Source organism: Gymnogyps californianus, chromosome 19 (assembly GCF_018139145.2).
Source record: "Gymnogyps californianus isolate 813 chromosome 19, ASM1813914v2, whole genome shotgun sequence".
Taxonomy (NCBI): Eukaryota; Metazoa; Chordata; class Aves; order Accipitriformes; family Cathartidae; genus Gymnogyps; species Gymnogyps californianus.
The window spans coordinates 12,118,847-12,135,742 of record NC_059489.1 but is presented as its reverse complement, the minus strand read 5'-3'; the positions used below and the strand labels follow the sequence as shown (position 1 = coordinate 12,135,742).

General features: G+C 38.3%; 1 protein-coding gene across 1 annotated transcript in view; it reads right to left on the bottom strand.

The window, feature by feature from the left end:
- MYH10 (myosin heavy chain 10) overlaps positions 1-16,896 on the bottom strand; it is a 105,206-nt gene that overhangs the window by 38,739 nt on the left and 49,571 nt on the right. Inside the window, 3 exon segments of the mRNA XM_050908380.1 lie at positions 1,434-1,497; positions 5,412-5,504; positions 15,444-15,546. Coding sequence (XP_050764337.1) covers positions 1,434-1,497; positions 5,412-5,504; positions 15,444-15,546 — 260 coding nt within the window.

The following is a 16,896-nucleotide window of genomic DNA, read 5'->3' as shown; positions in this document are numbered from 1 at the left end:
TGTTGACTGCATTTCCCTGCTACATACAGCTGACAATTGTCTGTAATGGATCAGCTGAAGTTTAAGTGAGAGGGGGAGCTGGCCATTCTTTTTCAATCACTTCTTCTATTAAGGTCAGAGCTGAACTCTTAATACCAAAAACCCCACCAGCTGCTGAACTCAAAAGTACTTTATCATCTGAAGTGCACTTGTCATTTCTTTCAAGCATTGCATTTTTACATACAATCTGCACTGCTTTTAAACGGCTCCCAAATTCAATTTGTGCAGCAGATAGCATCTAATAAGCTGCCATAAGCTGTAATGTTATTTAAGTTTTTATTTCTTGATATTCCATATTGTAAAACAACGTGGGACAGGGATTTGAAATGACACAAGTTACGAGCAAGGATGAGTTCTTGTGATGAAGAAAAAATTCCCTAAGAGTGAAGTCCTGTTTTCACAAAGCTTTAGGCAAAACAATTCATCTGAACTTTCATAAAAGCAAAAACTGCCTTCATTCCTGTGTTGTATGGGAAAAAAAAAAATCATTTATCATTAAAGCATATTTTGAATAACTATAGATCTTTCCCAGCCTTATTGGGAAATTATATTTTGTGAAAGTTCCAAACATTCAATGCACTTAAGCAGTTTAACTCATAGCAACAGAATGAAAGCTTAACTGCAGCATTGTTTATGATTAATACTCACATGATAGTTTACTGAGCCTTCCGATTTCCTAATTTTATGACCACCCTATTGCTATTCCCCAGAAAACAGGCTAAACAAACTAAAAAAACCACACACACATTATTTTTAGTATAAAGAAAACAACTTTAGAGAAGGGCTTTCAATGCAAGTATTTTCACTTGTTCTTACGCAATCATAAACAAGAACGAACCTTAAAGCTAAAACTGAACTAGGCTTCAGTATTAAATGCTAGTAGGTCTCGCGTTGTTGAGCCTACGCTGGTATCTAGAAGACCTAAGAAAACAGAAGGTGTCCCAGCACTTCCAGCTCTATCACTTTATAATGAGCGTCCCCTCCTTCCGGGCAGAGAGCTGCTTCTGCAGTGCTGACGAGAGCAAAACCAAGCTTTTGGCACAATACAGTAGCTCAGCTTCTGATTAGGAAGGCATTTTTTTTTCTAGAAACATTCATAGAGCAAGCACACTTTAAATGTTTTCCCTATTTAACATACCCTGTTTTTAAGGCTAGTCTGAAAATTCAGCAGATTTCAGAGTGCTAAGTTTTGGAGTATCCGATTTCTAAGCATGAGGAAGCACGCTGACTTTGTGATATTTGATCGGCTATTTTGAAACAAAGGAATAGATAGATGTTGTTAAAGGAATGTAGAAATGTGGTAACCTTTCACTGCATTCCAATGAATTCTAGGGTTAAAAGCAAAACAATCGGGAAACTTGCATTTTACAATGATGTGGCATGAAGTAGGATACATGTCTCGATGTTGGCCCCAACAATATAACCAGTAACATCAAAGTTAATCCTAATGAACTTGCCCTGCAAAGAAAAGAGATTTTTTGTAATTACTATTTTTTTTTATTAAGACAACAGTACTGTCTATATAAAAACATAATCCTACTTGCATTCATATAACAAGCATTTCACACAAGTTCAAATGAAATCTTTTCCCTTCAATGTGCTCAGCCATCATTTCAATGGAATATGTTATGATTAAAGATCTAGTATTCTAGATATGTTTCTAATCCAGACTTATGAAAAACTTTGCTGAAAGTGAACCTCAATTTCTCGCATTGACAAAATATGCTGTCTAAAGTTGATAGCAATGCTGAGATTTGAAGTGCACATATTTCTATAACAAACTTATTGGTGCCTAAAGGTGCTTTATCTGCAGCAATCCTGAATCTCAGTGTGCTGCCCAGTCCATCACACTACGTCCATTTCCAAAACCAGGGTGGCTGCTATCCGCATGGCCTCTCTTTTCTAGTAGTTTGTAAAGAAAGGACTAAGAGAGAGACAATTTACCCATTTCTTCCACATACATCTCCTTTTCTCCACAAAGGACCAAATAAAGAGCACACTTCCCACATGCAGAGCAGCTCTTGGAAAGAAAGTAGTTTCAAGTGGACATATTATACCAGTTTTAAGCCACATCAGTTCCCCAATCTGACAAATCGTCACTTGGCTACGAACATTCCCAACAGGACAACAGGCTCTGGCTTGGAGTTGGACCACTTTTAACAGCACCATTACTGTATTTCAAGTTTGTGCTCATGAAACTGTGAAGTATTCCCCTGGCTGCAAACATGTGAAGACACCAGTGGGAATACCCAGTGACTACACTGGGCTCTCCATTTTCATTGCATCCAATTTCTACAGTCTTCTATCCACATACAAACAGGTTTTGGAGATCAGGGAGCACCACAGCTGTTTGCTAACTGTCTAAACACTTCTTTTGATGGTATCTGCACAAAGCCACCTATAATATCTTTTGCAGAGACCTTCTGAAAGCGCTCTTACAATCAGTATCCAAATCGTCACTTATCTCAAGTCTGACTGATTAGTGCTATTAGTGTGTTAAAGTGAATTCCTGTTTGGCGGATCCATTCAGCTCCGGGACTGTACTATTGATTTTCATATTAAATATTCTACTCTACAAGCTTGTAGAATATATGTATTCTAGCAATGGCCCAATCTAGTAAGTGTATATTGAGAGATATATTGCCATGCTGCAGACTTATACCTGAACAAGTTCCTGCAATCATTTGAGCTATTGCAACTTCTTACCAGAACACCCTACCCTTCTTGACTTCCCTGATAAAGCCCATTCATGTCAAAAAGATTTGTGTGCACAAGAGTGAACAAGTTTCTCCCCGCAACCACACCAGTGAATCCAGAGAAAGGTACAACCTACCTACCAGCCTTATCTTGACTTAGTCTCAGAGCAAAGCAACTGCTCCATAACTGTAGTTGTACATCTTCAACTCAAAGTGATTTCTCCAAGTTTCAAGAAAACTGGTGGAATACTTTAAATTAGCTTCAATGGTTACTCCCTAGTTGGAAAGCCAGTGGCACTAAAAGGACCACACCAAGGAAAAAGGCTTGTTTTCAAGCATGCCCTGTCAGGGACCAGCACTTGAACTCACATTTCTGAGTATGAAGAAATAGAACACTCTAAGCTCAGCTTGTAACTGAAGCATTTATACTTTTTTCTCAGTAACAATTTCAGAAAGCTATATTTATAACTGTCACAAAGAATGAACTGACATTTTACTGAAATTCAGCCAATAGACTAGATATAACACGCATGTGTCAGCACTAGCATGTCAAGAACGGCAGCTGACAACTTTTTACCCGGAACAGGTACCACAGAGCCTTCTTAGAATGACATGGCTTGAATTTGCCATGTTACATGTGAAAACAAACATGAAGCATTACATAAGGTCTAGTCAATGGCTTTTTCTCATATAATGCAGAACCACTTTATTCTGTTTCACCCTTAAAAGTTACCCGATTTCTGCTGTCAAGTTACCAGTTCCATGGACAAAAATAATTGAGAGGAAATGCAGTCGTTAAACAAGCTGACACATCAGAAGAGTGGACCCACACGCTCCCTGCTTCAAAGTTCAGTCATCACTGAAGTCTATACCAGAGAGGTCACTTATCTAGTTCACCTTCTTAAAAGCAAAATATTCATACATGTTTTTAGCTAGCACTGGCAAATCTTGCTATGAAATCTTTAATGTTTCACTTAGAGACTGTAGTGGTGGTCATCTAACAACTGAATTCTGTTTACACTATCATTATAGCACTAAGTACATGGCTTTGTAAAAACCACATCAGAAGGAAGCATTTAGTTCTGCAATATGAACCCAGCAAGCCCACTCTCCTATCCACTGCAAACTAGACACTTTATTTCCTCCAACACAAGAGAACACTGCCTTTGGTAGAAGAAAAAAAAAGTAAAATTGATTTGACACTAGCCTTATTTCAGTCCTATCTGGTATTATCAGCAAGTAGGGAACAGGCTGGCATCCTCATGCTGCATGGTGGAGACTGTCAAGCCTGTATGGGCTGAACAACAGCGCTTCTCACTTTGTGGGAGAATATATGTTTTTTAAGTCAGGTTTTAAAATGGTTGTTACCGAAGATTATTTTTTCTGCATGAGATGACACCATCTGGAGTGCATTATACTTGCTCCTTTATAAAAATAGAGCTGGAGCCATCTGAGTGATTATGTTCATGATGGCAATGCAGACTTCAATATAATACAAACCAGATGCTAACATCTTTTAGGAAAAAAGTATCCTCATTAAATTAGTGCAATCTTTGATGGATTCAAGACATGTAACAAAGTAGAATTACTGTGCAGTGAAACCTGATATTATAAACCCTATACCCAACATATATAAGCATCAAGCAATATTGTAAATAATGTGGCTATAAAATTATCAAAGTTGAATTTCTACAGTACTCTGCTCTCCCTTCTTGACTGAAAAGGCTAAAGGATTTAGTCATACAGTTTTCCAGAGTCCTTATCACTGGAGCCCAGATCATACATTATAAATCCAAGCAACTGTTGAAACATTAAGGCAGCCAAGAAATCTTTCATTTGTTCTGTAAATTTTAGTTTTGTTCTCACAAGAAAAAAAAAGTTTTAATACCTCCTATACAGTTTTAAAGTTGTACTAAAAACATCTGTCCCCTGAAACAGGAGATGGCTTTTTTTTTTTACTTCAAAGGAAAAGAAGTTTTAAGAAGTGGTAAGTAACTATTCACCCTGAGTTCCATCACTATTTTTAAAACAATGGAACACATCAAAAGTGGTTATCTGCCACTGAAACAGTGTGTGAACAGAAGGCACTGACCCAACAAAAACATCAACCAGCTATAAGAGTGCCCAACACCTTGAATATGTCATACCGTCTTTTTGACTTCCCTTCAGTAAAGCAGTCAGACAGAAGGGCATGGAAATTTAGAGAGATTTTTATATGCAAGTTTTCTGCCTTTTTAAGAATTGAGGATGTTCTCTCTAAACCAATCAACTGATAAAGTCATAGCTATTGATAAGGCTACATACTTAGCGAAATTCCATGTTGATGCCATACTCCTTCATACTTTATAGCAGTTCAGCAGTAATTTGCACATGCAAGCCACAGTTTAGCTCTATAGCATAGTTATATTTGTTATACTATGAACACTACTGTCAATTCAAGGACGGTTGAAGTTAGAAACTGGATAAAATTAAAGCAAGTTTCGCCAAGAGCCAGTGAGGATGCATCTTCAGTGACCCCAACACGATGCAGAAAGCATTGTAAGAGAACCTGAATTCGTGGAGGAAAGAGAACAAAAAAAAGCTTCTGATACTAATAAGATAAATTCCTAAAAAGGGAATTTCTCTATAAGCAGTAATCCAGATTTACAGACTCCAAAGAGAAAAGGAGTAACTCACAAAGCGGGAGGAGTTGTCATTTTTCACTGTCTTTGCATTCCCGAAGGATTCCAGAATGGGATTCGCCTGAAGAAGCTGACGCTCCAGCTCCCCCTAAAAACCACACAAACAGAAAAATAAACAGACATAAGCACAGTGCACATGCGATTAAGGGTTCCTATATTCTGCTTCTTCCTGGCAGTCATTTTACCCAGGTTGTGGCAGTGATACCACCTTCAGAAGGGGGTTATCATTTTTCCCCTCACTTCTAAATCCTCTGACAGTCTCCTCCATTCAGTGAAGAATGTGTTTTGGTTTTGTTGTGGGTTGTTTGTTTTTTTTGTTTTTTTTTTTTACACACACACACATACACACACAAACAGAGCAGTGACCAAATAGGACTTAATGGATGTTGAAAATCATCGAACATGGAAAAGAAAATTCACATTTAGGGCTAATGAAATTAGGCACAGACTTTGAGTGCTTAAGAGGAAAAACTAATTTAACTATTTGAAGATTTTAGTGCAAGGTGGTTCTTAAACTTTCTGTTCAGCAATTTGACAATATAGCTACTTTGGAATACCTATTTTCAAACTTACTTTCAAATCAGTGAAATACTCACTTTTAATCAGCCAGACATTCATGTCATTGCAACTTCTCTGACCTGAATGCACCTGAGAAGCATGCCAGAATGGCATAATGGGAACAGAGCAACACCAAATACAAAGATCATTTTCAAATTGCTCAATTCAGCCAACATTGCTCAGTATGTTTAATGCATTTTTTTAAATGTTTCTTTAAGTTCAAGCCAATGGATGCAGAAATCAAAGTACTTATCTTAAGGAAATTGCACAACAGCTTTTACAATTACTGTAAAAAGTCTGTGCTGCTTCCATGAGCCCAGAAGGCATGTATGTACATAGGAAAATATGATATTGTCTTCCTGCTCTGAAGGATAGTTTAACAAAAAAAAAAAAAGAAAGCGAAGCTGTCTGGAATGTAGTCTCAAAAACTGCCGTTTGTGTTCATAAACCTGCTTTTTCCAATTATTTATAGCATAGATGAATAAAGGCCCCAGCCTGAGCATCAAAGAATGGGAAACATAAGTCTCTTAAGGCTTCCACATGAGGTCAATTCTTACACAGGAATTTTAAAAATTCACTAGTTAACAGCTAAAAGAGGCTTTTATTTGTATATTGAAATATATTTCAAGTCCTCCTGGAAACCAATGGCTGCTCGTTCTTTAATGTGACCTCAAGTTATCTGCTCAAAACTGGTTTACTTCCAAATATATTCCCTTTGGGACTACATATTCTCTGAATTCTGAAGTAACTAAAGAAGAAATAAATGTGTGAGTCTTAGCCCAGAGCACACTAAACACTACTCAGGCCACAGTGCCTATGCACTATGTTAGCTCTGTCAACATTACAGTTCTTATGAGCACTTTTAAATTGGCAAAAAAAAGATCCACAACTGGAAAAAAACTAGATCCTTGTTATAACCACTATATGCACGTCTGCGATTTATATTCTAAAAGTTTCCTATGTAAATGCATCAGATAGTGGGAAAGCATTTGCTCACACCATTCCTCGCGTTCCCCTCTCCCAACCATGTTGTTGGCTCCTGCTAAGACACCAAGTACAAAAATGAGAAGCTTGCTTACCATGCTGTACACAGCTTGAAATAAACCACATTACGTACATTAAAAGCAGCAAGCATGTCACAGCTTACATTTCAAATTCTAGCTATTCTGGAAAAGAAAGCACACCAACTTCAAAATTTGATTCCTCCACAGAACATTGCTGTGCCACTTGAAAGCGTCTCACTGCAGGCACGTGTCATCCATGCTTTGAAGTGCTTCTGTGTACCACAACCTTAATTTGGTTTTGTGCAGAGGAACTTCTACAATGCATCGCAAAATAATTTTACTCAAATTCTCCAATAGAATGCAAAAAGTTCTTAGTAGCTCATTTTTACAATCATCTCTGAGGATTTGAAGAAAACATTCAGTTGGGTCCTCAGATGTGGGTGAAAACCGTGAGAACAAACAGAGTGCTCACAGCCTAGCCAGCCTCTGTGGTTTATACTTGCAAGTAGACTTGTCGTAGTCATCACTAAGAAACAGCAAACCTCTCACACTATGTTAAACTGCTTCTGATTTAGTAGTTTTCATTTTTAGATGGACTGCTTTACAGCCAAAAAACAACTCTCTTTTTCAGAAGTGTTCAGTTTTTTTGGAAAGACTGTAAATTTGGCCTATAGGCATACCTCCTGCACAGGCATCTAAACAGAACTTGGAAAAAGCAGTATCACAGTATTGTGGAAAAAGTGAAGTCATGCAATATTTCATGCAGGGCAACATTAAGATAAGGACAGGTTATTGTCTCAGTTTCAGAAAAACCAGCATCCCAGTGATTCGGTTCGTCGTGAAGCCTGGGTGAGGCAGGGAAAACTACATGCTACTCACATACAACAGGGATCCACTCTGTAGTTCAAAATGACATTGAAACAGAAATGTTAATGATTATGGTTTATGCAATATCAACACTTCTGGATTAGCATGTTTCCACTGATACATTTAAAATGTTTGCCAACAAATGGTTTATTTCAACTCTGACATGCTAAGTCTAAGCAAAAGGAGGGTTAAACTAAACACTGCTCCGTCTATTTTTGGAACAGAGAAATATTTTAGTAAAAACCCTTAGAATTGACTGAGGTTTGCAAGGAGGGAGGATTAAGTTAAATACTAAGAATGTCTGTAACTTCTGAAAATGAGACCGTGGGCTCAGACACATGATTGGGTTACAGAGGTTTAACAAGTTACCACACACTAGCAAAGGCATCACAGCTGTCCATGTGATTTCTTTTTGCTTCCAATATACCAGACCTAACTTGAAGTTTCTTTTATTATTTTCCTTTCCACTACAGTTTAAGTTGCACTACAGTCAGCTTTCAGAAAAATGTAAGGGGAAGAATACAATCAGCTGAACTAACTCAGGGTAGCTTCTTCAGTTACCAAGCCTTGGTTACACTATAGGGAGCTGTTGCAAAGCTTTTTCTTTATTTAAAAGCTCGTGCCCATGACAAAGGCATCACTTACCATCTCAAGTTAGAGAGTGAAGCATTTATCTTGCATAACACATGGCAGCAACTGTTTATCTCTTTCCAAAGTCTTACCCTCAACTTCCACCTAACCCTCCTCTTTATGCTCCTTCACAAGTATGCTCCATAGCACTGGGAGTACTGCAACTCCAACTCTCATACAAGAAGGTGGTCTAGAACAGACCGACTACTGCTGCCCATGGGAAGAGAGGGATCAGGGGAGCAGAAAATGGGCAGCGTTATCTGCATGGCGGCTCCAGCCAACCTGAGGAATAAGAGCAGCTGAAGCTCAAATGAGGAAACATTAATTCAGGCAGCACACTGAACAGATACCACGTTGCTCCCACCACTTATCCTAGAAAGTCAGGGGAAACACTTGATTCCAGAAGACGATTGGTTATGCCAAGCCTTTTACACTTGAGATCAAAGTCTTTATCAGGTTATCTGAGAAGCTATAAAAATATTCAGACAAAACAGTATGTTAAAAAATTCTGTATCTTCCATTAATCCATCTCTTATTTAGTACTTTGTTTAATATTAAAAAAGTGTTCTGCACTCTCTCAGAAGCACATTAACCCAGTATACACACAGCATATTGGAGAAGTTCAGCTAGAGAGAGGGTGAACCTCTTGCTTCAGGACAGAGTAAAACCACTTTAGAATGGTGAGAAGTGCTTCGCAATGCTGAGGAACTTCTAAGCTGTTCACTAGTCCACTCTCTCAAAGCCAGTTAAATATTTACAAAGTTTACTATTAGCTGTATATCTCTACAAGATTTCCCACGTTATAAATACAAATTGACAGAAAATAAAAGAATATATATCAGTTCACCTACATAACTTTAAAAGCATAAAGAAAAACACTTGCCTGATGTTTCACGGGTTTAGGTGATTCGGGCTGTTCATTGCAAACAAACAAATGCATATGTTAGCAAGCAAGCATTCCAGCTGCAAGTTACATCCCAAATTATTAATGTCAGTAGGTTTAGTTTAACTATATACTCACTTCATAGAAACTGTTCAAATTAATTTTAGAAGAGAAGTTATTCGCATGCGCAAAATACTAAAACCTGTGTTTATGCAAAGGACTAATTCCAAATAACACACGAGCTGACAGATGGACCTTGAGCAGCAAGCAAAAAGGGCAATAGTTTAATTAGTTGTGCACTGCTTTCCACAGTTTTGCCAAACAACAACAAAAAATAAACCCACAACACCAAGTAACTTTCTCTACAGCCTTAGTCACTGCAAGGTGGTTTTGTATGGATAAGATTATCATTATTCTTCAAAAAATCAAAAAGATTATGAAAGAACCAAGAGAAAAGCAATACTTGAGTCTGGGGTTTTGTTTTTGCACTGTACTTCAAGTATTTAAGAAACACAAACCCACAATTGGGACAAAAGCTTTGTTTCTTTCTTTCAAGAATGACCATCCACATGAGAAGAAGCAAAGTCTTAAGAAACTAGAAAACCTTCCAAATTTTGCCAGGAAGAAGGGTAAAGGGAACATGAATGTAACAAAGTAAAATAAAAACCCCTCAAAATTCAAATTTGCACAGTTTCTGCAGAAATGCAGAAATTTTTGATTCCATTATTATTTCCTTGGCTCAGTCTGCAAGTTTAATAATCTTGAGCTTCACATCAGAGAGCCTAAGGGGAAAATATTGTGGTGAAACACAGCAAAAAATTTTCATACCAAGCCAGATGCACACTTCCTCCGTTTACGTCTATTATTTTAAACAACTAGCACTGTTTTAGTGCAGAATAACAGATTTTGACAGAGGTCTGTAAAGCAGCTGGCAAAGGCTTGGCTTATTCAGCTAAGTGATGTGAATTTTGCAAAACTGCATCAGAACGGCTCGGAAAACAACTCGGGCATCTTAAAAAAGGTTAGATGTTTCAGTGTGAAGCTACGCCTCCTTCTGTAATCACTGGAGAAGGATAGGTACACCTAGGAACCTCAGAGGCGTTTCGTTTGCTTATCTTCAGACAAGATGAACTGCTCTCTCAGGATGTCCATTTCTGTCCTCACTAGAAACAGAACTGAGCATAATCAGACACATATTTAACTCCTCTGTGTTTAAATTAGGGCAGTTAAAGCCCATCTGGGAAATCCTCACTAAGGGGAGCTTCAGCCTGAGCGAGCCTACCCAAGATCCTGTACTTCAAAACCAATTATGTTTCTTTTGAAATTAATAAAACAAGTTAAATAATTGAGCATTTCAGCTACAAAGGCAAATGCAGTGACTCAAAGCAATCATTAACCTGAAAGCACCAGCACTTATTTCTGAAGCTTAAAATGGCACCACCGTGAAAGCTGGATTTTAGTGAAAATAGAGGGGGTTTGGGGTGGGAAGGCTTTGGGGAGAGAGAGGGGAAATGAACAAAAGTCTAATTCCGTTCATCTGAACCAGAGGTACATAGTACCAGGATGACCAGAATTGGAGACAGCAGTGGTGGAGGGATGCAGTTCTTCATAGAACTTAACTACTTCACATACTACCATGACTGAAAACATCTGCTGATTTCATGTATTTGACCATGAATAGGGTCCAGGTATGTCCATAGACTACAAGTACAGCTAAGAGCATCCCCCAGCCTCATGCAGCCTGTAGAACATGCAAGTTCATGGCTGTCCCTGGGCAGTAAATGACAACCAGCACTTTTCCTTCTTTTGGAAAGCCATGCATACAATTTTTTTTTTTTTTTTTTTTTAATTTTTGCACTGTCTTCCCTCCCCATCCAAAACCACTAAGTTTGTAAACTAAAGCAGAACCCAAGAGTCAGAATTAAGACTCACTTAACCATACTAAAGGAACTCTCTAACATATGCATTAAACAACATTATTTCATTCTTCTTTTCTCTCATTCCTACCTCACTTAGTACATAGAGGAGCGATGAGTCACAAAGCTAAGCAGTTTAGAAGTCTCCTTTTCCTCCCTACCCTCCTTGCTTAATCTGTCCAAAACCCTCTCTAGACATATCAGCCTCCTCTCCACGCTCACCAATTACCTGTCCTTGTTGTCTTCCTCTCCTTTTATTCTAAATACCCTTTTCTCCAAACCTCCTGAGCCTACAGAAGAATAATTGACAGCAAAGGTGAGAGAGGCTCCTCTGTGTGGCCTAGGAGCATGGGATAGCTGACCAGACCAGCAGATACCAGCGTGGGTCAGCTTTGGTCTGAGATGCCCAAGCTAAAGCACAATGGCTGTCTTTATAAAGCTGGTCCACATGTGGCACGGTTAACAACTGAATAAAACACAATATGCTTGGTGCAGGCAAAATATTCAGACTTACTGGCAAAGTTCTCAACACTACCACCCCAGCCCCCTAAATTCTTTAGGGTTCAAGTTTGTTGGATGTGAAGCTAAAGCTTTCAGTTATTTACAACAGATATCTTCCATCTTCTCCCCCTTGCTACACGCCAACTAGGACCGTATCTGTGTCAGTTCTGAGACTCAACCAAGAACACTACAGACAAGGATTCAGGCTCACTTTCATCCCATCTTCAGTCTTTAGAAGAGCTTATGTTTATAACTCACTGCCAAGTACTTCTCCCTCCCCTCCATTACTTAGCTCTAGAAAGCCTAGCCTCTATTCCTAATTTAAGGGACTACCCTAGCCTCACCTAGCTCTGCCAAGTCCCACAATTACTAAAGTTTCTCTTCTACATTTTTACCACCACCACCTACCCACACTTCCTAGTGCAGTGCCTAAGACAATACCTTTAACATTCCTTGGGATTAAACAGGAAATGAGACAGCAAGGCTACAGATTCAAATGCTCAAAAATTAGGAAATGCTAGTATTAAGGTTGTTCAGTGCTGTAATTCCACTCTGTGGTTACCATGTGTTATTGACTCCATTTCCCACAGGACCCCTCTCTGAGGATGACATGCCAAGGGCTATGCAGGACTCCTCCGTAGGTGCACAGTCACTAGCTGTTAGGAAAGAGGGCCATTGGGAAAGCAAAGTCTCATGGACAAGGAGCTGAATGCCAAACATGATGAGGCTGTCCAAGGGATGGGTAGAGCTCCTACGTGACGCTCTTTGCATAAGCCGAACATTTCACAATCAGCAGTGCTGGAGAACGTACTTGGTGAGCATTTGTGACATGGCAGAACACCAGCGCTACTCTGGCTGTGGCCTGAGGTGTCAAACTGGGGGCTACGTTTGTCTGTAATACTTTTATAGCACTCTGTCAGGCAAAACAGACAAAGTTAACCCTAGACTTCAGAACAGTGTTGGGAAGATAATTATTCATTCATCAGCATACAAATTGCTTCATAAAAAAAAAATCCATGCAGCATCCAGAACAGTCTCAGTAATATGCATGTCACTGATAATTATTTGTAACAGGATGGATAAAAATAAATCCATGACTAGCAGTCTATTTAGCAAGCCTATTTAGCATCTTGTCTGTGCACAGGATAATGCAAAGGTTGTACAGATGGGTACTATGGATCACCACCAGCCCTCTACAGTTTTCTAAGGAATATGTAAACAGGAACAAAGTAGGGCTGCATCTATAACCCCAATTCTGACACATCCTAACTTTGGAGTGTTAGGTGTGTAGGTTAGACATTCTCTGTTTGCAATATATAAATAAAAATGCATTGTTACAGAACAAGGGAGACTCATTTGTATTTTCAAAACGGTTTTGGTTACACAAACATTCTGCATTTTTCATAAACATATGCTTAATTCAGTGCTTACTATGGTACTGCATTGAATGAAGTGCACGATCGAAGTATCAGACTTTTATTCAGGACACTACCCTATTCTTTTTACTGTGCCTAAACTATGTTTTACAAGGAATAAAGAATTTTCCAGTCTTCATCATGACAGTCATCGATGGTTCATGAAGCAGCTGATTACAACAACCATCTTCAAAACTCTTTTGAGATGAACACCACCATCCCATTTGATCACACTGGTAAGTAGAAAATTAAGTTGAAGTTCAACCAGTGATTTAAATGGAATTAGCCAACACTGCATTAAAAAGGGCAACTTGTCCTTCCCTTCACTGACATTTTCCACCCCAGCTTTCCACCTTTCTTTTCTGTGCCTTCACTTCATACCATATGCAGCCACGCAATAAATGGAGGAAACTTGTTTCATTTAAAGCCACATGGACATTTTAAGAACACTAGTTTGAGCCTGCATCAGTCCTCAAGCCCAGTGAGTGGCCACAGGTACTGGCACGAAGTGCTCATGGAAACACAGCACGAAAAAGGCCAAACAAACATAGAGTAGTTTTCAAACAATCAAAAATAGGGCTTCAGGTGGTTAAGCACTGGAACAGGTTCGCAGAGAGGTTGCATAATCTCCATCCCTCAAGATTTTCAAAACTCAGCTTTACAAGGTCTTGGACAACGTAATCTAACTTTGAAGGAAGGCACATTTTGAAATGAGGCCAGACAAGAGGCTTCCAGAAGTCTCTTTCAACCTGAGGTATTCCAAGTTGTCAATAGTATATTTAGAATTACTTGGTACAAACCCTGCACAATTCTCTTCTCTGCATAATTCCCTTCTCCCCCAAAAAGCTGTAGGCAATTTTACTCCTGTAGAAATTGAAAAAAAAATGCTGGTTTTGTTCAAGGCTGCACAGCAGTAAAGCCAAGAATACTCATAAATCAAAACCTACACAGAAAACCAGTTCTGATGGATGACATTCTAAATAGCACTCCCCAGAGCCACATATTCTCCCAACACACAATACAATGCCACGAACATACACCTAATACTGCCGACACTCCATTCACAAGAAACTTCCTTCTAAGGCCTGTAACTGATATGCACACAACCCACAGCACACTCAGACTGCACAATACATACTCAGAAAGACTAATCTTGATCATTTCTGTGTGACAAACCAGCAACAGTTTAAGTATCAACGCACAGGGTTATGTTATTTCCTCTTGATTAGAGCAAAGATTCACGTTTCCCTACACACTTAAATAAATTTCTCCAAACCTACCTGCAGAGCAATCTTTCCTTCTCTCCCACTTCAAATCCTTGCCTTTTTTTTTTTTCTTCACAGATTGGTCAAAAGTCATCTCCTGTTTTTCCAGGAGTTTGAGTCTTGACACATTCAAGAATGTCTTAACGTTAAGTGCCATGCACTAGAAGTTACAGAAGTTGTTGCTGCTAAGTCAGATGATATTGTTTGAAAGCTTCCAACTACCAGACACCCCTGTGCTACTACTGGAGAAAAGCAGGCATATGCCAGTATTGATTATAGCAAGCCACTTGCTTGTAGCAAAGTTGAATTAATACTTCAGTGCAGAGATATCCAAGTGCTCATAGCAACAGATATTCAAACCCATTCATATTTTCTAAAGCAAAGAATTGCTAAAATTTCAGCACAACTTTTGAAGTCTGGCAGTAAATCTGAAGAAAGTTCTACATACAGAGTTAGTGACAAGTTACCAAAAAACTCGAGACACAAAAGTATATACTCTCGTTTGTAATGTAATAAAATCTGAGCTTTGTATTAGCTGCTGGCTTCTTGATATAGCAACTCTACAGGAGTTTAAGCTTGATGATTTTTCCCATCTACAAGTTAATTTTTGAAAGAACAGAAAGCTTGTTCACCAATATAGTACTGAAAACTGCATCTAGTGGGAACTAAATTCACTAAGAATTGCCCAAGTTAATTAAATCTTTCAAAAACTGGGGTTTACTGCATCAGAAAGCTTTGATACTGTTTCTAGTTACAATGCTTGCATAAAGCCTTTAATTTCACAACAGAAGTAAAACAGCTAACATTAACTGGAGATTTTGATGTAACTGCTCATTTCAGCCACTACTAAAGAGAAAATAATGGTTGAGACAAAATTACGTGGATTATATTACAGCTTATCTTTAATAAAAAAATTGTTTTTTTTTTAATGCAAAGATGGTAGTTTTCAAAAAGAGCAATAAACAAATGAGAAGATAACCCAACTTACAGGAATGTTATGGTCCTTTCTTCCTTTATGGGAGGAAGCAACATGAGCAAGGTATTGAATAACCTTCTTAGTGTTTTCAGTCTTCCCGGCACCAGATTCACCTCTGCAAAACATTTCAGACATTTTCCTCAAAATTAATTTTCAACAACTTATCAATCCTTTGTTTATAGCAACCTCATTTCATTCCATTTATGGCTTTGGCTACGTAACAGACCTTCACTAACTGTCTAAAACCAAAAGCACTGATCTTGCAGGGAACTACAAGGTATTTGTTTAAAATACTTCCTTCATCCTAAAGATCTCCTTAGCATTAAGATGTTGATACAATGCGTAACATTAGTTTGATTAAAAGCTTTTGACTATATGCCTGAATTCCTTTGTTACCTTAAGTGATGAGAAACAGACTTGTCCTCTGCCTGGATCACAAGGCCAGAGACAGAATTTTTCAGAGTGCAGATACATATATATTATTTTTAAATCATTATATATATATATACACATACACACACACTTTCATATTCAGCATCATTTTCATATATTTTATACCAGGAGCTGGTTATGAGAATTACCAAGTTGATGGAAACATTCAGCATCTTTAGAAGCCAGTTTCAAAGTACAGTAAAACACATTTTAAACAAACAGATTCTTTGCACTGCTCATCACAGACTCCTAGCTAGTTTAAAAATATATTCATGGCCACAGGGCTACATGAATTCATTAAGAAATGAATTTATTAGTGCAGAGTGGTACAGTACGCAGATTAATAAAGATAGCAAATGCACATTTCATTTTTGAGACAGATGCAGATTTAAAGCAGAACATGTTTAGACAGAATTTATTGCAAGGTTTACATATGGGATATTCTAGGCAGGAAATGTGACCAAGTTCACATCACTGCAATCACAAATGATGTTACTACAGGCCTTTTTTTTTTTTTTTTTTTTTTTTTTTTTAAAACCTAGGTCTGGTCTTCGGATAAATCCATACATCAAAGGGATTACCAGGTTTAACTTAGCCATGATTCAATGGCAGTGAACTACTGCAGAAAGATCTCATTTCAATAAAACAGTGACTGCCACTAGCAACTCTGAAGTGTGTAAAGCTAAAAAGGATTTTATTACGGGGATTTGCATGGGAAGAGCGAAAGTACTTCTGTCATTCAACAGTTGTTCCGAAATTAAAGTTTGGAAGCCAACTACTTTGTAAGAATGACAAGTACACATTTTGTGTGCTTGCATATTTCTCAGCTAAGATACTTACAATGGAAATGTTAATTTACCAGGGGGGAATTAAGCACATTCTTTTGCAGTCTTCATAAATACCTTCTTCCACCATGCTGCATACCTCAGTTTTGTGGCTAGTCTGCATTTACTTAGGTATTTAGTACCTTTAAATCAGACAGCATCCCTATCCTCACATTACACTTAACATCTGCAAAAATGAGACAATATAG